Raw genomic sequence first — 20636 nt, 5'->3', positions numbered from 1 at the left:
TGAAAGTATCTACAGGGCAGCTCCCTGAGACAGCCATCTTTCTCTGTAGAAGGAAGGATCAGGAGTGTTCCCAGTAAGTCCTTCTGAAGGTCTTCAGACTTGCCCAGCTCTCTTGGCTGGTCAGGTACATGCCACATTCAGATAATTTGAATATGTCTTTTAGGACCAAATGATCTGGATGCCTAGCATGCCTGCCTCTCTCTTTAGGAGGCAGGTTGAGACCAGATATTCTTCAGTGCTCATCTGTACTGTTTTGCGTTGATGGACAAAGTACTTTGACAGAAAATAACTCCCCTTGCATTGCAGCTTACCCTCAGATGTCAGGGGCTGTGGGCAGCTGGGCTGAGATTCTGAGTGATGCCCAGTTGGGGTTAATGGTCCAGTTACAGCCAGCACCTCTGTTGGCCTCTCACAGTTTCCGGAGGCACCACCGCTGCTCTGTCCATCCTGGGAACTCTGACAGCCACACTCAGGAATTCGGTTGCATTCAAGAACTCCCACGGCCAGATTAATGAGCAGTGTAATTGACTGAAGCAGAAGATGCACCAGTTCTTGTAGACTGCTGTTGATAAATTCCCTGGCTGCAAAGCATGTACACGTTGATCCATACAGCTGGTTACACACACGTGGAACTAAAATAACTCTATGGAGATTCCTGAGTTTCCCAGGGATGCACTTGGGGTAGCACAGTGTTCAGAACTTACCCAAAGGTGTCCCTAACGGGGGAAAGAGAAGCTCAGCCCATCAGCTGGTCCCAGAGGTCAGGGGAATGGGGCTGTCCCTGCGATGGGATCTTCCCTAGCATCTTTCCTCTCCCAAACCATTTTATAGTATATAACCTTAGAGGTGGGTCTTGAGTGACTCTGGTCATACAGATCTTTATCGTGATTGGTGCAAAATTTTCTCACTTTACATTTAAAGGTACAGACTAGAGAAAATTCAGAGCACAAGCTCAGTGAAGGGTGGTTGCACCTGGGGAGGCAGGTAGCTTTTGGGATGGAGGTGTGTTTTGGTATTATAATCAGATTATAATGAGCAAAGTTCACCTAAAGGACAGTATTTTGTCAAAAGGTGACAGATCATTGGCCCAGGGTATCACACATGCAGCTGATTTGTTCCACAGGACCTTTGAATCCCACTGTTGCCACAGAGCATGGTCACAGGGTCTCCACTCCCCCCTCCATGCAGTTTCTCTTAGAGTCAGCACATCAGGTTCCCCTGATGTTGCCAACATCTAGAGTTGCCTAGGGAATTGCCATGGTACAAACTCCTTGCACATTAGCTGCATTCCACCCTGCTTCAGTGCTGTACCTTTCCTTAAAACCTGAACATCAGTTTAATTTCTAAGTCACCTCCAGCAATTATTCCACACAGAGTCATTTGGAACACAATGTGTAGAACTAGCAGCAAAAAAGAAGGGCATGAAAAATAGACTTGATGTTAATGAACTGCAATAATCCAGTTGCTGTCTCTGTCCCTTGCCCATCAGCTTTTGGGAACGCCAAGACAATTCGAAATGACAATTCAAGCCGCTTTGGGAAATACATTGATATCCACTTCAACCAAAATGGGGTGATAGTAGGAGCCCGGATAGAGCAGTTTCTTCTGGAGAAGTCCCGGGTGTGCCGGCAGGTGAGGGCACTGGCAGATGTCTGTTCTGCTTGCCTGTGTGTTACAGGCCTATACTGACAAGGCTGTCCACTGGCCTGTGTCTTTCTTTTAGGCTCCCGAGGAGAGGAACTATCACATCTTCTACTGCATGCTAATGGGGATGAATACAGAGCAGAAGAAGATGCTGAATCTGAGCACTGCTTCAGAGTACACTTATCTCACTATGGTAACAGTCTCTGCTTTCTTCTCCATTACCCCTCTGCCATTTGCTTCTCCCAGTGAGCAATTACAAGCAATAGGAGCTGCAGATGAGTAGTTATGAAATCTGATCAGTCCTTTCCTCAGAGTACCAGAAGTTGTAATACCAAAAGTGCTGTGATCCTCTGTTTCAGATATTTATTGTCATGCCCACCAGTGGGAGGCAGTTCAAAGCTTTCTATCAAAGTCACATAGGAAAGAAACATAAAGGGTATCTTAAAGCAGGTGGGAAATATCCCTCCCTTTCACATGTACTGAGATTTCAGAGCTGAAAAGAGGAGCTGCATCCTAGGATCTGCTGTGCAGTTTTGCTGAAGGTTCTTTTGATGGTGCCTTGAATGCTTCCATCTGCCATCTGTTAGATCCTAATGTTCTTATTTTGAGATTTGCCTTCTTCTACTGATCCAGTCCTACTTGCTTTGGGATTAGGACTCTGAATTGTCCATTGACAAAGCAGTGAGAGAAGACCAAGGTGACAGGCTTGTAAGTGTAGGTAGCCTTGTCAGTTTTCTTATTTTTTTTTCCGTGCTCCAGGGCAGCCTTCCCTGAGCTTTTCCTTTTGGCTTCCCCAGCATTCAGTCTCACCCTGGAGAAATGCATTATTTAGCCCTCTGCTAATGCATCCTCCTTGAGAGCAGAGACGAGGGAAGGAACAGCCATGGGAAGAGCATAAATAATATCTAAACAGCTTTTTACTTTGTATCTGTGGCAAGTGGCTGACACGGCCTGGATTTAATAACCCAGGAAGGCTAGAACTGGACCCCCTTGCTTTCTAAACTCCTGCTGCAATAGAGGAGCCTGGTGTGGCTGGATCCAGTCCTGTACGTGTCACAACTCGGCAGCCCAGGGAGATTAGGACTGAACCCCCTTGCTTTCTAGACTTCCTTCAGAAAGGAGCCGAGGTGTGGCTGGGCCCAAAATCCTTCTCTCAGACCTGGTCTCTTCCCAGAGAGAGTAAATGTATTACAGTCCAAGTAAAAGCTTGACCGTCCAGTACTCCTTGATCAGATTAAGGTGCAGCGACACACAAGGTCTGTTTATAACAAATAACACATTTATTACACTAGTAGGAGTTAATATTGAACAACCTAAACAAAACCACCCGCATATATATATTAAGGAAGGAAAAGGGGATGAGAAGAAAAAGGTGAGAGGAAGGGGAGAGAGAAAGGGAGAGATACAGAGAGAGATAAAGAGGACAGGAAAATCACCGGTCCTGGATCCAGCGTCGTTGGTCCAGCCAACAGGGGAGGGTCGGTGTCAATGGTCAGTGTTGATGAAACTCCCTAAGCCCACCATTGCAGCTCCCTATTTTATAGGCCTAGAATCTTTATTTCACAATGAGTACTTATAATTGAGCCATACATGTGTGAGCAGCTGGACCCCCTCCGCCCCTTGATCATTGTCATTATCTCATCTATGCAGGCCCCAGGCCATATGCAGGCCATTACTGCAGTCTCTGTCCTCCCAGGCAGGCCTTTTGGGATGCATATAAGCAGGGGCTACAATGGGGTTTAGATACCATTTCCCAAAGTATCTCCGGAGGGCTGGTCCCTCACAGTGGCTCGCAGGGCATCCAACCTGTGTTCAAGGGTTTGTCAGCCTGCAGGTCCTTCCTTCCCTGCATGGGTGCCAGAAGGACTTGCCTTCCCTGTGGCCATGGTGTCTTTGCAGGGCAACTGCATGTCCTGCGACAGCCGGAACGATGCCAAGGACTATGCCCACATCCGCTCAGCTATGAAGATCCTCATGTTCTCAGATTCTGAGCACTGGGACATCAGCAAACTGCTGGCTGCCATCCTGCACCTGGGGAACGTTGAGTTCGAAGGTAAATGCAGCACTGTCTGTGCTTGGCCTTTCCTCAGATCCAAGGTGAAGGCTCAAAGGTGCTGCCTGCTTCCAGCTGTGCAGATGAGGTTGTGCTGCTCTGCACCGTCCTAACAGGTGAACAGGGCTGGAAGGGCAGGCAGATAAGCACCATGAAGTTCTGATTTGTGACTCCACTGCCTAGTGTTTTAAAATATACAATCTTACCGTTATTTTGTCACAACATCAGGTTTCCATGATAAATAGGCCCTTGTCACACAGACTGAAACAGCAGATAAAACTATGCCATAGTACTTTCACTGACTGTTGTACTACACAAGCCAGAAGACAGGGTGATGTTTGCTGGGAAGGTGATAGCAGTCATTTTGCTGGCTGGGCTTGGAGAACACTCCCCTGTCAGTCAGTGACACTGCTGGCAGGTGGCCGGCAGCTCTCAGAGTTTGGAAAGGACTTCTCACTTGGTGGCATGGAGGGGCCAGGACAGTGATACCAGATGGAGTCTTTGGAGTAATGCTGGCTGCTAAAATGAGGGATTCCCTTCATTCCCTTTTGTTGCCTAAATTTCCCACAAACCAGATACATGGAAAAAAGCATTTTCAGAAACACAATTTGTGAAGTCAGATACCACATCCCCAGTAGCTACATTTTTAAATTACTAAACTTGTCAGTATTCCTGCTATTTTTAGCCTGATGTTCTGGAATTGCAAGGGTCCCACACATCCCAGGATCCCTGGGTGAAATCAGGACCCACCTTAGTAAAATCAAACTCAGGAGTTTCAAAACACAACCTGATGCCTTGGCACATTCCCAGGGCTACAGAAGTAACTGCAGCAGCTGTACAGTCCCCAGCCTAGAAGAACTGACTCACCCTGAGACTGACCTGGAGTACTGTGTCCAGATTTGGAGTCCCCAACATAAGAAGGACATAGAACTCCTTAACGTGTCCAGAGGAGATCCACAAAGAAGAACAGAGGGCTGGAGCACCTCCCCTATGAAGACAGGCTGAGAGAGTTGGGGTTGTTCAGCCTAGTAAAGAGAAGGCTCCATGGTGACCTTATACCAACTTTCCAATATCTGAAGGGGGCCTACAAGAAAGCTGGGGTAGAGCTTTTTACATGGGTGTGTAGTGAGAGGACAAGGGGCAATGGTTTGAAGCTTAAAGAGGGGAGATTCAGGTTGGACATTAGGAAGAAGTTCTTTCCTGTGAGGGTGGTGAGATGCTGGAACAGGTTGCCCAGGGAGGTTGTGGATACCCCCTCCCTGGAGGTGTTGAAGGGCACTTTGGTGGGGCCTTGAGCAACCTGGTCTAGTGGGAGGTGTCCCTGTCCATGCAAGGGGGTGGAACTAGATGATCTTTAAGGTCCCTTCCAACCCAAACCATTCTGTGATTCTATGACTGTGTCCTCCTTGTAGCGGCTGTGTACGACAACTTGGACTGCTCTGATGTGATGGACTCGCCACACTTTGCAGTTGCAACCAAACTGCTCGAGGTAATGGACTCCCATCTTCTCCTACTAGTCCTCTACTTTGCCCTTGCCCCTTGAGTACACTGACACATATGGTCTTGGAATGTTTAGGTATGGATGCACATGCAACAGGCACATCCCTTTGTCCTGCTGACACCCAAGTGGTGCTAAGGCAGATGTCTCTCTGAGCTAAGAGATCTTTAACTGAGCCAGCAGGCCCAGTCAATGCTGCTAGACAGTTTGTTATGGCCCTCTTCCTGAGACAGACTCTGCTGGATCTCCTGTATCCATCTGGAATGACCAGGTGGCCATGATTATTCTTCCAGGTGGACTCCAGTGAACTCCAGAACAGCCTCACAAACCTCTCCATCATTGTCCGAGGAGAAAGTGTGTCCAGGCCTCTGAATATAGTTCAAGCTGCAGATGGGAGGGATGCCTTCGTGAAGGTACTGGTGCTTACATCTTTCCTGTTAAAGGGCTGAGGGTGCTTTCAGAGCTGACTCTCCTACTGGTTGAGGAGTCCTATGTGGGAGACATTCACCAGAGGGCTCTGGTGCTGTAGTTTTCAGTCACAGTTTGGCAGCATTGTAGCAGCACAACAGGCAGCAGTAACCTGCATCCAGAGACTGTAACAAGGGGCTCTAATTCCTCTTTATTTTTATTTCTCAGGGTATATATGGACGGATTTTCCTGTGGATAGTGAACAAGATCAACTCAGCCATTTTCAGCCCATCTACTCAGAAGCCTAAAGACAGACGTCAGTCCATTGGGCTACTAGATATTTTTGGGTTTGAAAACTTCAGCAACAACAGGTAGGAAGCCCTAGTTTTATTTTCTCAGGGAAGCTGAAAAGCAGATGATGCAAAGGGAAAGAATGAAAAACCAGACAGACGCATTCTCTTTCCTTATCATTCTGATTCTCAGAAAAGCAGTGAAATCTCCATCACTGAATTTGCCCAATGATGATCATGCACAGATTCAATTTTTCTTCAATCTTGGTTCCATAGCATTTTTACAATGTCTCTTGGGATACATTTCTATACAGTACAAAGGAGGCTATGCTGTTTTTCCCATTTCAGCTTACGCTTCCATCTTGCTCAGTGTTCTCCCATCCCTTTTTTGAGGCTGCTTCATTTCTCTACTCTTAAGGACAGGTCAGCACAACACCTGGTCAGCATACCACTGAGACACTGCTACCCCTCCTACTAGTGGTTTCAGTCCCAAAGCACCATTTCAGTTTGCCCTTCACTACAGGGGCAGCAAATCTCTCAGGTGTATAGTACCATACCATCAGCACTCCACAAACCAGCAGCACATATTCTGCAGTCCTTTCCAATCCATTTCCACTGATGCATCTTGCTTGCTTTCAATAAGATAATATTCCTCACTGACTTTTGGAACATGGTCTAGGATCTGTTCAACCCATCTTCTGTGTTCTCTCCTGTCATTTTATGCTATTCCCAAAGGCTGCAACCCACATGGAGCCTCACTGGGGTGAGGCACACATTCCAGAGGCACACACACGGTGCACAGTGATTTCCAGGTAATGAAACTCAGGTATAGAATTAAACAGTCACTAACAAAAGAAGTGGTGGTGCCTGAGCAAGTAAAACCACATCACAGGATCACACAGTCAAGCTATTTTCACAATTATCTGTTCCCCTTTATCTCCAGAGTTCCTTGAAACACATATAAGAGCTTTCCCAGCTTACTCAGCAACACTGAATCATCAGTTGGGTCATTTCTGCTTATCTTTATCATAGCAGAAGATGCATCCCTCATGCATCTTACATCCCTAAGATGGGCAACATGAAGCAGTGGTGGTCATTAACACTGTAGAATATAGCACTAGTATATCTGGGTATGTATTTAATACAGAGAACAAAGAAACACCATAGGGCAGTGCAGCACTGGCCAAGGATGACCACAGGTTCCCATCTTGTGTCTTCCCAGCTTTGAGCAGCTCTGCATTAACATTGCCAATGAGCACCTTCAGCAGTTCTTTGTGCACCATGTCTTCAAGCTGGAGCAAGAGGAATACCTTGCAGAGCACATTGCCTGGAATAACATTGACTTCACTGATAACCACCAGGCTCTGGACATCATTGCACTCAAGCCTATGAATATCATCTCCCTCATTGACGAAGAGAGCAAGTTCCCAAAGGTAAATTTCTGGTTTCACCTGTAATTTCTGGCTTTTCACACAGAAAAGGGCAAAGGTGGCTTTCACATACATGTCTTAGATGTTCCTTTTGAATTAGCTTGTTCTACAGATGCTTCAGTCTCTGCTGGAGTGTGCTCTCCCTGGTGCCTCACTCTTGAAACTCTTACAGCTCTTCCAGACAGAGAAGGAAGGAGTCCAGAATATTTTTCAAGGGCTTCCCAGGAAATCTTTGAATTTGCATGTAGTTTCAGTATTGTAGTGCTGTTGATGTGGGCTGCAACTTGCTCTTTCTTCTCCTGGAGGACAGATTTAGTTGGGTAATGTCACTGTTGTGAGGAAATGTCACTCTGCAAAGGCCAGGCATCTCAAACAGAAGAGCAGAAGGGAAATTACAATCTGATATCATCATCAGACATCCTTGCAGAGCATTTCCATAGAAACACAGGACACAGAAATGCATCCAGGTGGATTTTGACATGTCATGGTCACTAAAGCCAAGACTGCCCCCAATCTTAACATCTGCAACCAGACCTTCTTTGCTAATACAAGGTCCAGCATCACACCTCTCCATGTTGGTTCTTCAACCACCTGCAGCTGAAAGTTGTTGTCTATGCACTGCAGGAACCTTTTGGTTATGCCTGGCAGTGTGATCTTTCCAGCTAGTATCAGGGTGATTGAAGTCACCCACACGCACCAGGGCACATGATCTTGAGGCTACTTCCAGCTGCCTGAAGAAGGCCTTGTCAACAACTTCTTCCTGGTTTGGTGGTCTGTAGTAGATGCGCACAACAGTATCGCCCATGTTTGCATGTCCCTTAACTCTTACTCAGAAGCTTTCAGCACTTTTGTTGTCTCCCCCCGGGTTAAGCTCAATGCATTCTAGTTGCTTCCTCACATGAAGAGCAACTCCACCACCTCGCCTTGCCAGTCTATCCTTCCTAAAAAGTATAGTCGTCCATTGCCACATTCCAGCCACGTGAGCTCTCCCACCATGTCTCTGTAATTGCAATGAGATCGTAGCCCTGTGACCGCACCCAGATTTCTAGTCCATCCTGTTCAGTCCCCATGCTTCTTGCCTTGTTATACAGATACTTCAGAGACTTAGTTGATGAGCATCTGTTCCCATTGTGGTTGGTCTGTTCTGTTTGCCCACTGGCTGCAATGGGGTACACATGGCTGTGTTGGACCTCACTCCCTGCAAACTTCAGCTTAAAGCCCTCCTGACCAAGTTGCCCAGCCCAGCCCCACAGGTTATCTTGCCTCTTCAAGAAAAGTATATTACTTCCCACCCTAGCAGGTTATAGTCATCATAGAATGTCCTGCTGTCATAGAAGCCAAAACCTTTGCAATGGCACCAATTATGTGGCCAGAAAATTTTAATTATTCTTCTATACCTTGCTGCCCCTTTCCTGTAACTGGCAAGACAGAAGAAAAGATAAGTTGGGCCCCAGTGTTCTTAATTTGTGCCCCCAGAGCTTTATACTCTGCCTTGAGTTAGCTCAGATTCCTATTCATACCCACATCAAAGAGTAACAAGTTGTAGTCAGTGGTCTGCACAATTTGTGGCACCCTTTCAGCAACATCACAGATTTTTGCTCTTGGGAGGCAACAAACTTCACACAATTCTTTGTCAAGCCAGCAGATGGGTGTCTCAGTGCCTGGTAACACTTTTTTCACTTTTTTGGAAGCACTGGTGGAGCTTCACTATTCTGTACTTGTTCATGAGTGTCTAGAGACCTTAAAGCATCATATCTGTTCTTGGCACTGATCATAAGGGATGGGGGATGTTGTTTGGTCCTGCTTTTATGGGTAACCAGGGTCCAAGGTGTCTTGTTGTCAGTGGTATCTGATAAAGGATAATGATTTTGCAACCATCTATCTCTATCCATCTCAGCTCCTCTAATGCCACGTAGCCTTGCTACTGTTTCTTTTAGTTCAGCCACCTGGCCCAACAGGTCATCTACCTGTGCACACCTTGAGCAGTTACTTACCTTCACATCAGCAGAAGCATCTAGGCACCTGTTACAAGCTCCAAACACTCACTACTCTAGCACAGGCCAGTGAGCAGAGCTGGCCTCACAAGCACAAGGCAACAAGATGGGGATGCGCCCCATGAAGAGAAGCCCCCAGCTGCCTCCTGGCCTGTGCAAGTCCTCATCTGGGTGCGCTGACTGGGACCCACTCAGGGCCGCCTTCTTCCAGGGGTCTCTGAGTCCTTCACCAGTTGGGGAGTGACAGAAGAACTGTGCCTGCCTGGGAGAAGGAGCATGCCCCAGCAGAGCATGGCGGGCTCAAAGTCCAAAGATCTGGGAAATTCTCAGCACAGCTGGTGTCATTGGTAATGTCCTGGGGGCTTATGGACGGCCCTAAAACACGAGGCCTTATGCTTCAGTCCTGTGTTCTGTCCTGATGTGTGAGAGAAGGATCTATGTAAAAGAGAAGACACTTCTGGCACTACTTTTTCCTCTGCTACACAAATAAGGGGCAGAATTTGAGATTTAGTTATCTCTGAGCATCTCTTCTATCTGTTCCCTGAGCATAAGTCAGTGCTGGGGGAAATCTCCTTCACTGTTCCATTTTTTTTGCCTGTATTTGGTTCTAGGGCACAGATGCCACCATGCTCATCAAAATCAATTCCCTCCACGGCAAAAGTAAAGTCTACATCCCACCTAAGAGTGTCCATGACACCAAGTTTGGCATCAACCATTTTGCTGGGGTTGTCTTTTATGAATCTAAAGGTGAGTGTCTATCTCAGCTGGATACAGAGGGGGAAGAGAAAGGCAAGGACTTGCCCTGGATGTGTGGTGCTCCAGGGTAGTGTTGATCTGAAGTCAGATCAGGAAGCCAGGAGGATTCCTCTCAACTAATCTGCAAGTTTCTGTAAATGAAGGGGATTTTGGAATGGTAATAGAGCCAGAAAGCAGCAGAGATGACTGTTTGTTTCCGTCATACAGATTTCCTGGAGAAAAATCGGGACACACTGAGTGCTAATGTCATGCAAGTGGTTCATTCCTCCAAAAACAAATTCCTGAGAGAGATTTTCCAGGTAGAAACAACTCCACCTAGTCTGGGACGTGGGACTATCCGGCATCTTGGAGCTGACCAAGCCTACAAGGTTGGCTTACTGGCAGTAGGTTGCAGAAACAACAACTTTCTCCTCCCTTCTGAAAGGCTGTGACTGCTCTTGACCTCCTCTTTCTTATGCACTGTCTGCAAATCCCTGTCCCTTTCATGCAACTCATTTCTGCAAAGGAATCTGCAGAAAGAGTCAGGGTCTGGTGTTCATGCTGTAAACAAGTGTAAAGTCAGTCCTGTCTCCCAGAACTGTCCCCCTGGAAGTGTGTAGCCATGCCTTCAGGCTGGCATCCCCACATGCTGTCGCCAACTGGTTGCTTGGTGTCTTCCCCGGGCATCCATACTGCATCCACACCACCAGGGTGGGTGTGAGTTAGCAGGGAGAAACTGCAATTCAGAAGGTTCACTGCAATGGAACAAGGCACCCACCAGAGAACCCTCTGCAAAGCCAGCTCCTGTCCTGAAGCCAGCAGCTGAATGGCTGCCGTGCTGCCCTGTGGCCACAACACCAAGGGGTCTGAGTGGGCTCCAGGCAGAGGGTCCTGGCCTCCTCCCCTGGCCGGCCAGCACAAAGGACAAATAGCTGTGCTGTCACACAAGGGTGCTCTGTCTGCTGCTCCCAGTGACACTTGCAGACAGCCTCACTGCCCTGCATATTGCTGTCATTGTAGCTCTCCCTTCTGGCCCAGAGGCTTTGTGACAAAGTTCATGATGACTAATTAGCACCACAATCTGTCTCTAGTGGTGCAGGGAGCTTTCTCCTGTGCCTGGTGAAACTGGGGTTGTAAAGCCCATCAGGCTGAAACAGCATGGGGCAGAGTTCAAGTTCTCTGCCCTGCTGCAACTCTCACACACTGAGCATTTAACTAGGCAGTGTCATCACTGCCTCCAGGTACTTTTGCTTTTAATGTTTACATCTTTAAGGTTTCCTGGAAGGATACGGAACAAAACGTTAGCTTGCTATCTTACCTGTTATCTGTGTGTTCTCCCTGCATTGTTTTCTGATCCTGTCCTTTCTTCCTCAGTCTTTATCTCAGTGTGGCTTTCTGCTGTCCAGAACACCTGGCCATGGACAGGTAAACATCCTGGGGGAGAAGAATGTCAGAAGTGCTACAAGCAGCAACAGAGAACTGGCTTAGCATCTCTTAAATGCTATGAATACCTGCAGATTAATCATCAGGTCTATCTACGTTGCTCTAATGCTCTAATGATTTTTGTCTCTATAAATAAGGTTGTGTTATGGAAAAAAAACCAAACAACCCTTTTCCTTACATTTAGAAAGTACAGCAGCCTCTCAAGAAAGGAGATATTTTAAATGTAGGCTACTGCCCATTTCAAAATGCACAGAAGTCAGCTGAAATACCCCTATTAATTACAAATAGGTTGGGCCACCGTTGGGAAGCCTAAGAACCAGGCTACAGAAAAGAACAGTGAATGAACTACCAGAATAAATTTCGCTATCCTGAGGTTTCTGGGCTGCTCGCCTGACTCACCAGGGGAGAAAAGTCACCACCATCTCAACAACAAATGCAGCTTTAACAACACAATGTGTGAGATCACAAGGGCTTCAGAGGTTTGTGGCCATCCCACGGACTCACTGGTACAGCAGAAAGGCCTGTAAGATCTGGGACTGCACATTGCTTTTTCACAGTGTAAACATGCATACGCTGGTCTCCTATCTACTTCAAACAGATGCTTGGTAGCCCTAAGATGCATCGGAGCTGCCGAGACACTGCCAGGAACTGGTTTCCGAAGCCCGAGTGTTTTGTCACTGGAGGGCAGCCTTGCCCCGTAGCTAAACAAGAGGTGGCCACTTGAGTGTTAGAAAGGGCAATTCACACCTAAGAAGCAGCAGAATGAGGTGCTATAGAGACCCCGAAAGTGAGAGGAGCCACTGAACTTTAAATTATTTACATGGGGGAATAAAAATAAAACAAAACAAAACCACAGGGAAACAAACAAACAAAACAAAAAAAAACCACCACCACAACCCCACAGCCCACCAAATCCCAAACCAAAACAATCTGCTGTATGGTCCTGTGATGGTTAGCTCCATGCCGGTACGTAAAAGGCCAGTGGACACCTTTGTTACTCAGAGTCTGCACCATCATTTAGTGTGTCCTTAAAACAGGCAGAAGCTTAGGCCTATTGTGATGACCTGTGCAGGTGGAACTGTGCTTTCAGAGACGCTGGAGGAGCCAGGAGCTAACTGCAGCCCAGTGCAATCCCTCTAGGGGATTGTTGCAGCTGGGAGCAAAATTCAACTCAGGAGCAGTGAGACATAAAGCACTTTATATGCAGCCATAATTAGAGTAGCTCTTATCTTCTCCTCCAGGAAGTCTGCTTTTCACTGCTCACTGCAGTGTTAATGAGCGTGATGCTCAGTCAGCCTAATCAGTAAGGAATGTGCTCTGGATCTTCAGCGTTCTTAGTTAGCTCTGTGATGGCAGCAAAAGATCTGGCCTGGAGGGACTGCTTGGGAGTGGCCACCCACCTCACCACCCTTTCAGGTACACACCTGTGGGTAACAGCTTGGCACCCAGGCTCTACCCCGAATGTCTTTGGTTGAAAGAGACAAGCCTAGGTGGGCTCCTGTGGGTGGAGGTTGTCCTACCACAGCCACCCTCACAGCTAGAACTGGGTGGCAAGTAGGTGAAAGAGCTCAGTGGGGTTTCTTCACAAGGATAACCCCAAATGAGTAAGATACAGATGGCAGATTTATCTCCCATGTACATAAACAATTTTTTTTCTGGCAGTCGTGCGATACTGTTACATGATACAAAAATATCAAGATTTATTAACTGACTCTCTGAGGGTGATTGGTGTGGCAGTCAGCACATGCTTGTTCTTCCCAGGGCTTGGATACCACCAAAAGGCTCTCTACTCTGGGAGGACAGTTCAAGCAATCCCTGGAGAAGCTTATGAAAATCCTTGAGCAGTGCCAGCCATTCTTCATCCGCTGCATCAAACCCAACGACTACAAGAAACCACTGGTAATGTTTTAACAAGACGAGGTCTTCTCTTCAGTAAACTTTTTAATGAGACAAAGCTGTCAGCTGCTGTGTAGTGTTTTACACCTGTACTTCGGCCAAGAGCTGGAATAAAAAAAGGATGGTAGGATAAAGCACTGTTAATTTGCAAAAACATCTCTGAAATCATCATAGAGTAATAGAGGGCAAAAAAGGACACAGGTGTGTTCCTGAAAGGAGCTGTATAAAGCCTTTCCCATAAAGAGAAAGAAAAAACTTGAGTTTATAGCCCCTCAACGAGGGGACAAATAAAAAAAAAACATTAGGATCCAAGAATGATCATACTATGAAATAGCCTGAGAGAGAATATGAGAGCTGTTGGTGTTTGAGAGGGGAGATGTGGCTTCATTTGACACTACAGGAGAACAGGAGTGAGTTTGTCATGAAGATGCTTGGCTGGAGCTCAGGAGATCACAAGCCAGTTCTACATTAAAGCCTTGTATGGTGTTGGTCAAGTGACTTAACAATTTTTAAAGTACTGCATGTAGCTCAGGGAGCCTATTTTTAAGCTGCATTCCAAGAAACTAGCAGCACTTGTGCTATGCTTTGTGTGGCTGTGCCCAAAGAGTCCAAGTTGCTACTGCAGTTATTTGCACCTGCAAAATTCTATGAAGAATTTATTGTTCATTTGAAATTGCAGTTCTAGAATTGAAGGCCAACCTGCAGTTAATGGACTGTTTCCACTGCCAATAAACACCAATTTTAAGAGCCTTTGGGGTGACTTGTTTATGCCTGTAACAAATTCATTTTGGGCAGTGAAGAAATAAGAAGTGCAATTAAAATAAACCATAGCAGGTCATTTTTCAGGTACTCTGAGGCTGGAGGTTACTAGATAGGTTCTGAGCAATGCTGCATGTGCAGCTTCTTCCAGTGCTGCCTCCTCCTTGTCTGCTTCCCCTTTCAGTTGTTCGACCGGGAGCTGTGTATCAAACAGCTGCGGTACTCGGGGATGATGGAGACCATTCGGATCAGGAAAGCTGGCTACCCAATTCGCTACAGCTTTGAGGAGTTCTTCCAGAGGTACAGAGTTCTCCTGCCAGCGCCTCTCCGAGAACAGGTGTGTCAGCACAAGCTTGGTTTAAGGCTAACTTCTCACGAGGCTTTAGTCTCTCCCACAGTAAGTTCTTCGATTATCCCTGGCACAGTTGAGAGCTGTCATCACAGTAACTGTGGCCAAATACTCACATTCTCACTTGCATCTTGGCTGAAATGGAGGAGGTGCTTTCAGCTATCCTTGACCTGCTCCTCACGGACACCATGGCAGGGTGGCATCCTCATTGCCCTCAGATGTTTCTTTTCTATAAGCACACACTTCTGAGGCCTCTAACATCCTCCTCACACCTCAACTCTGGAATGCCTGGCCATGCACTTGTGTTCCTTCTTTTCTTGAACATTTGAGCTGAATTCATTATACTGTCAGCCCAGAGGTCTGCAAGACCTCATCTGTTTCTGTTCTTTGCCCTTTGAAATGCAGGGCAGTAGATCCTTACGTAGTGTTCTGTGTTTCCAACCACGTCCTAACATGATGTTTTTGCACACCAGCTGAAGAATGATGCTCGACAGAGCTCCATCCACATCTCTGAAGCCATGCTGGGCAAGGATGACAGCTGGCAAGCTGGAAGGACAAAGATTTTCCTTAAAGTGAGTAGAAAGGGCAATTTATTGTCTCTTCTCCTGAAAAACTGGGTGCTTCACAGTTCAGCTGGACCTGCTTGTGAGCAGTGGTGACCCAGAAGGGCTGTGTTCTCTTATAAACTCTCCCTTGAATCTGAGGCTGGATCATTGTTACAGAAGGCCAAGTAATGTAATGGGCACAGCTTGGTGTAGAAGAGGCTGGCCCTGTTCCTGTGCTCCAGTGTTGTAGCTAAAACAGCACAGTGCAATGGATGATTTGTCTGCTCAAGCCCAGAGCATGAAAAACCTAGATACCAGCACACTGTTGCAGGGAATTCCTTGTCCCTGCATTCCCCCAGGTAAAACCAGCCTTCCTGCAGGCAGATTCTCTGCTTGTCTGTGGTCACAGCCAGAAATGGTGTCATCAGGTGGTGTGCACTCTTCCCACTGCATTTGCACAATAACATCATGCTCATCTGGGGCCTTTTTCAACCCATGTGCCCAGTTTTCAGAAGCTGTGGGAGGTCTCTGTTCAGCTGGCATATCCACACTTTGTTTTAACAGGATCATCATGATACAATATTGGAGCTGCAACGCCAAAATATACTCACAGATAAGGTTCTTCTTATCCAGAGGGTGATGAGAGGATTGAAGGACAGGTCAGTGATCTTATAAAAGGGAATTTGCTTTGGTTTGAAGCAGTAACCTTTGTGGTGCAGTGTAACACACTCTGTGAAGCATTGTTTAGTATGAACTGTGTTAATCTGTATCTTTCACTGGCCCTAAATTCAGTGCTCATCCTGTAACAATGCACAGTGGGTCTATGCAGATTTTGCACAAAGATTTGTTCTGGCTCAGTTTCTTGATTTTCATGATGCTTGTTATGTCTAGTCACTTAGTATGTCTAGTAAACAGTAGGCATCTGGAAAGCAGGAAAGCCCCATGGAATCCATGACCTTATCAGGCCTACAAGGACTCTCTTATTTAGGATGCTTCTTTGATACAAGACATGGAAGAGAATTAGATAGAAACTAACTAGTCCTTCTCTTGGTAAAAGATTCACAATTCTTGCATTTTGTCTGGTTTAATTAAAAATATCTGCATACATGAAATTAGTCACTGTCAAGTAGATGTTTGTCCTCATTAAATGCTTTACATCATGATTTATACTTTTTCATCCTATGTTCGCCAACCAGATCCATGGTATAGGACTGAATCTTGATTTGGTTTAGAAGTATTCCTGGCAGTAGAGAAGCAAGAGCTCTACAACATGACTGAAATTCCCTAAACCTTCTCCCTTTTTTTCAAACTCTGCCTGCTGTCTAGCAGAGTATCTCCCTAAACACCTTCTCTCCCTTTTATTTTTCAACCCTCTGAGCTATGTGCCCCTCCTGACAGCCACAGTGGGACAGCTTTTACCAGGGAAAGTTAAACACTTTCAGATGCAAAGCAAATAGGAAAACACTTTGTGAGCTCAGCTGATTCATGGTGCTGCTTCACTTGCAGAAGGAGCTGAGCTGAGGTGAAATCTCCTCAGGCCTTTATTGACAGAAAGTGTCAGGCAAAACAGCTTATTCTGGCCTTCCCATCAGCATAGAAAACATGTGAGTGGCCAAAATCATAGAATCATAGAATCATAGACTGGTTTGGGTTCGAAGGGACCCAGAATATCATCTAGTTCAAGCCCTTGACACGGGCAGGGACACCTCCCACTAGACCAGGTTGCACAAAATGTACACATGCTGTAAGAGAGGATAATTTTGAAGCACGTGGTGCAAAATTACCTGACCAGACTAATCTTTCTGCTGCAACATGACACTTCTAGAACTTGGGCTACTCAGAAGCATGGAGAACAGCCCTTGCTGAGCTTCAAACTTGCCCTGGCAAGATGTCTACTGAGAACTGAGTTGGTTAGTTTAACAGCAGCTTTCCTGGCTTTAGTGTTCCTAGACAGATAAGGCTGAGATCAGACTGCAGACATCCCACAAAAGGAAAAAAAGGCCACCTTATTCTTCACTATGATCATAAGATGCAGCAGAAATAACCTATTGCTTGTCACCTCACCTTTCTGTCTGCTTAGGAAGCAGTTTCTGAGGCAGAGGAAGTCTGCTGTAGCCATTCAGTCAGCCTGGCGAGGCTACTGCTGCAGGAAGGAGTTCAGAATGGTAAGAAGTGGTGTTTGTGTATATATATGTGTGTGTGTGTGTGTTTATATACTATGCCCTGCCAGACTGAGTGGAGTATTAGGAATGAAGAAATTTACAACTGAGGTGGGGTAAGCTGGCAAGGTGTAAAATCCATGCAGGGTCTCTGGGACTTCTCAGGGCTGGTTGAACCTGTGACCTTTCTTCTCTTTGGTGAAGCAGTAACCCAGCTAACCTCTGGCAGGCCTGACTCTGGCACCTGACATATGAGTGATCACACACTTCTAGTCAGGAGGCCAAGGCTAGCATTTGTGCATCACCACCATGCTATGAGCAAAGCATCCTCCACAATCGTTATAGGAAAATGGAATCTGTAAAAATCACCAGGAAAAATCATTACATCGATCTCGCATGATTAAAAATATTGCCTTATCTTCTGTAGATGGTGGGTTTTCTGGGTGAGGAAAGCTCCACTATATTGGGGGCCCTCACATATTGTGTATTTGTGATTAATTTTTTTTAATTTTTAAATTTAATTTTAGTTTTAATTTTGTTTTTTTAAATTTGTGTTTAATTTTTTATTCTTAATATATCCTATACATCCCATTCGTGAGGAACAGGTGATGCTGCCAGCTGCAGTCAGAAACATTTCCTACTCTGCATCAATGCTCCTGAAGAAGTGCCAGGCTGTTGTCCTGCACTCTGCCTCATCCTCCTCTGCTGCTTCTCATGGGATTGTCATACCCATCTCTCCAAAGGACAGGCTTTTTTTTTAATTCCCCATTCACTTGGCTTAATTTCTGCTCTTCCTTCCTTTGTCATAATCCCAGGCTGTCATTGTCACTCCCTGGAGCCACTCCCTAGAACAGGTCCTCAGAAGACCTCTACATAATCTAGTTTCAAAGCCTATTACTGACAGAAAACAAAGCCTAATGGGCTGTATCACATTAGCCCCTTCCAGTGTCTATCCCGTTACTGCATTTTTTCTTCTACTCGTTCCAACTTACTCCAGTCTGGATGGTTTTGAACCATTGTAACTGTGTTCTCCTCCCCCTCCTGCAGGTGTTGCTGGGTTTCGGGCGCCTGCAGGCTCTCTGCCGCAGCCGGCAGCTGGCCAAGCAGTATGAAGCCACCCGGGCTCGTGTCATCAGGCTTCAAGCCCTGTGTCGTGGCTACCTGGTGCGTCAGAAGCTCGCAGAGCAGAAGAAAGCTGTGTGTGTTCTACAGGCATATGCAAGGGGCATGTTTGCTCGCCGAGTCTACCAGAGGATGAAGAGGGAGGTATGCTCACAGATGCCTGATGAAAGTGGTGTTCCTGTAAAGTTCTGGTTGAGATTTAGTGACCAGCAATTGTTGTCATAGCATAGCACTGAATGTGGACATTTAGAATCAAAGAATCATAGAATCACTGGGGTTGGAAAGGACCTCTGAAGATCATCAAGTCCAACCTCCCTGCTACAGCAGGAACACCCAGGGCAGCTCACACAGGATGGTGTCCAGATGGGTCTTGAAAGTCTCCAGAGAAGGAGACTCCACAGCCTCTCTGGGCAGCCTGTCCCAGGGCTCTGTAACCCTCACAGGAAACGTTTCTCCTTATTTTGAGGTGGAACTTCCTGTGTTGTCACTTGGTGTCATTTCCCCTTGTCCTGTCACAAGCACCACTGAACAGAGACTGGCCCCTTCTTGACACCCACCCTGCAGATATTTGTAGATATTCATCAGGTCCCCTCAGTCTTCTTTTCTCAAGACCAAACGGCCCCAGGTCTCTCAGCCTTTCCTCATCAGACAGATGTTCCAGTCCCTTCATCATCCTCGTAGCCCCCCTTTCCAATCTTTCCAATTCTTTCCAAAATCTTTCCAATTTCGAATTTCTTTTGGCATATTTTATTTTGAGCCATCAAATACAAAAGAAGAGTTTTAAGCAAACAGCCTCAATTACATTTGCTTTATGTGTTAATTATCACAGATCAAAACATTAAATGTTTTTGACAGAAAGGAGGAGAAAAGAGAAATGCACACGTGTATCAGTCAAGGGAAGGTCAATCTCTACAGCAAGGCCTGATAATGTCCCTTAGGGATCCCTTCAGAAGGGGATCCTGGGGCAGTGTGTCATGGTAGCACTGCCAGAGGCACTGGCTGCATTGGTGGGCCAGGGTGTGGGGAGGTCCTGCGGTGGGTTCCTTTCTGGATAAACACTGTACAAACAGCAGCCTCCAGGATTCTGCCTGTCCCCTAAAGTGCCAAATCTAGAACAGAGTTGGATAAAGTCCTGGCTTGGGCAGCTTGTTAATGGCAGAAGGGAGCTGGCTCAGCAGTTTTGGAAACAGTCACAGAATGGTCCTGTTGTCCACAGAACAAGCACAGGCTGGAAGCCAGGAATATCCGATTGGAAGAAGAGAAACGTCTCATCCAAGTCCTTGGACCGGTGAAAGCAAGGGAAGAAGCTATGAGATTAGAAAAGGTAACTGTGGGTGGAAGAACATTGAATGCTGTGTTCCTTGGCTGACTAGATAGTTTGCCCAGACATAGTTGTAACCCGATTTGTAATGATGGTTTAGAAATGGGACATGGCAAACACATGCACATTTCTGTTTGCAGCATGAGCTGGCACCTTAGTCAAACATGCACAGCTGCTACAGCCCTGAGATGGAAGATGTTGAAATTCCTAATAGGAATTCTGTGTTTCAGCACTGCGTGAGCAGAGCTGGACCTCACTGTCATAACCCCTTGGTCATTCTAGCAGAATGATATTCCAGTTATTCCTAACCAGCTTCTATATTTAAAGGAACACCTGACTATGCTGGAGAAAGAGGAGGAAGAAACAAGACAAAGGATGCATGCTCTTGCCAATAAACCAACGAGTCATGATGTTATCAGTGACCAAGAAATGGTGGACAAAATTTTTGGGTTTTTACCTTCTATGATCGGAGGCCAAGAAGGACAGGCTCCTCTGGGTTTTGAGGTACAGAGTTGCAGGCTGGTAATGGGTCATGTTCATCCCTCATGTAAGTCCATTGGCTTTGTTGGAATTTCATCACTGGTCAATTCTGTTTAATGCAGGTTTGTACAGTGAAAGAAACACCCAAGTTATGCCTCTTTGGGCTCTGCATTCAAAGATGAGTTCCCGAAAGGCTCTGGTTACATGGTGATTGGGGACTGTGCATCTTTAGAAGTTACTACACATTTGCTTCTTTAGCCCAGCAGACCCTCACCAAATAGTGCCATTTTGGCACCAACCAGATGTTCTGCTGACTGTTGTCAGTGATTTTCTGCCTGAAGCAAGCTGCAAGTTGGGAATGGATGCACCTCAGAAGGACAGTCTCTTGAGTCCAAATGATCTGTTGGTAGCAGCTGAAAATGGCTTTGGGGTTAGCTGAAAGGCTAAATTCTGGAGGATTTATGGCCAAGAAAAAAACAGGGGAAAAAATAATATATAGTAAGAATATTA

General features: G+C 46.2%; 1 protein-coding gene across 8 annotated transcripts in view; it reads left to right on the top strand.

Annotated features, from left to right (window-relative positions):
• The window catches only part of MYO7B (myosin VIIB), a 59968-nt gene that overhangs the window by 12789 nt on the left and 26543 nt on the right, over positions 1 to 20636 (top strand). For 6 of the 8 annotated variants that reach the window (XR_007890151.1, XM_051625860.1, XM_051625861.1 and 3 more), the window contains 18 exons: positions 1490 to 1632; positions 1724 to 1837; positions 3544 to 3697; positions 5110 to 5186; positions 5489 to 5608; positions 5832 to 5974; positions 7116 to 7326; positions 9929 to 10064; positions 10281 to 10441; positions 11427 to 11477; positions 13257 to 13394; positions 14335 to 14487; positions 14973 to 15071; positions 15609 to 15703; positions 17125 to 17209; positions 18251 to 18469; positions 19542 to 19649; positions 19974 to 20150. Coding sequence is in view for 7 of the 8 variants with exons in the window: in XM_051625860.1 (XP_051481820.1) it covers positions 1490 to 1632; positions 1724 to 1837; positions 3544 to 3697; positions 5110 to 5186; positions 5489 to 5608; positions 5832 to 5974; positions 7116 to 7326; positions 9929 to 10064; positions 10281 to 10441; positions 11427 to 11477; positions 13257 to 13394; positions 14335 to 14487; positions 14973 to 15071; positions 15609 to 15703; positions 17125 to 17209; positions 18251 to 18469; positions 19542 to 19649; positions 19974 to 20150 (2384 nt within the window). In the remaining variant the exon portion in view is untranslated. Of the gene's footprint in view, positions 1 to 1489; positions 1633 to 1723; positions 1838 to 3543; positions 3698 to 5109; positions 5187 to 5488; positions 5609 to 5831; positions 5975 to 7115; positions 7327 to 9928; positions 10065 to 10280; positions 10442 to 11426; positions 11478 to 13256; positions 13395 to 14334; positions 14488 to 14972; positions 15072 to 15608; positions 15704 to 17124; positions 17210 to 18250; positions 18470 to 19541; positions 19650 to 19973; positions 20151 to 20636 lie in introns of those variants that run through there. The other 2 variants (XM_051625859.1, XM_051625863.1) reach the window with 2 other exon arrangements.

The sequence above is a fragment of the Apus apus genome, chromosome 8 (assembly GCF_020740795.1).
Source record: "Apus apus isolate bApuApu2 chromosome 8, bApuApu2.pri.cur, whole genome shotgun sequence".
NCBI classification, from domain to species: domain Eukaryota; kingdom Metazoa; phylum Chordata; class Aves; order Apodiformes; family Apodidae; genus Apus; species Apus apus.
Note: the sequence above shows the minus strand (reverse complement) of the source record. Positions and strands in the feature narration are given on the sequence as shown.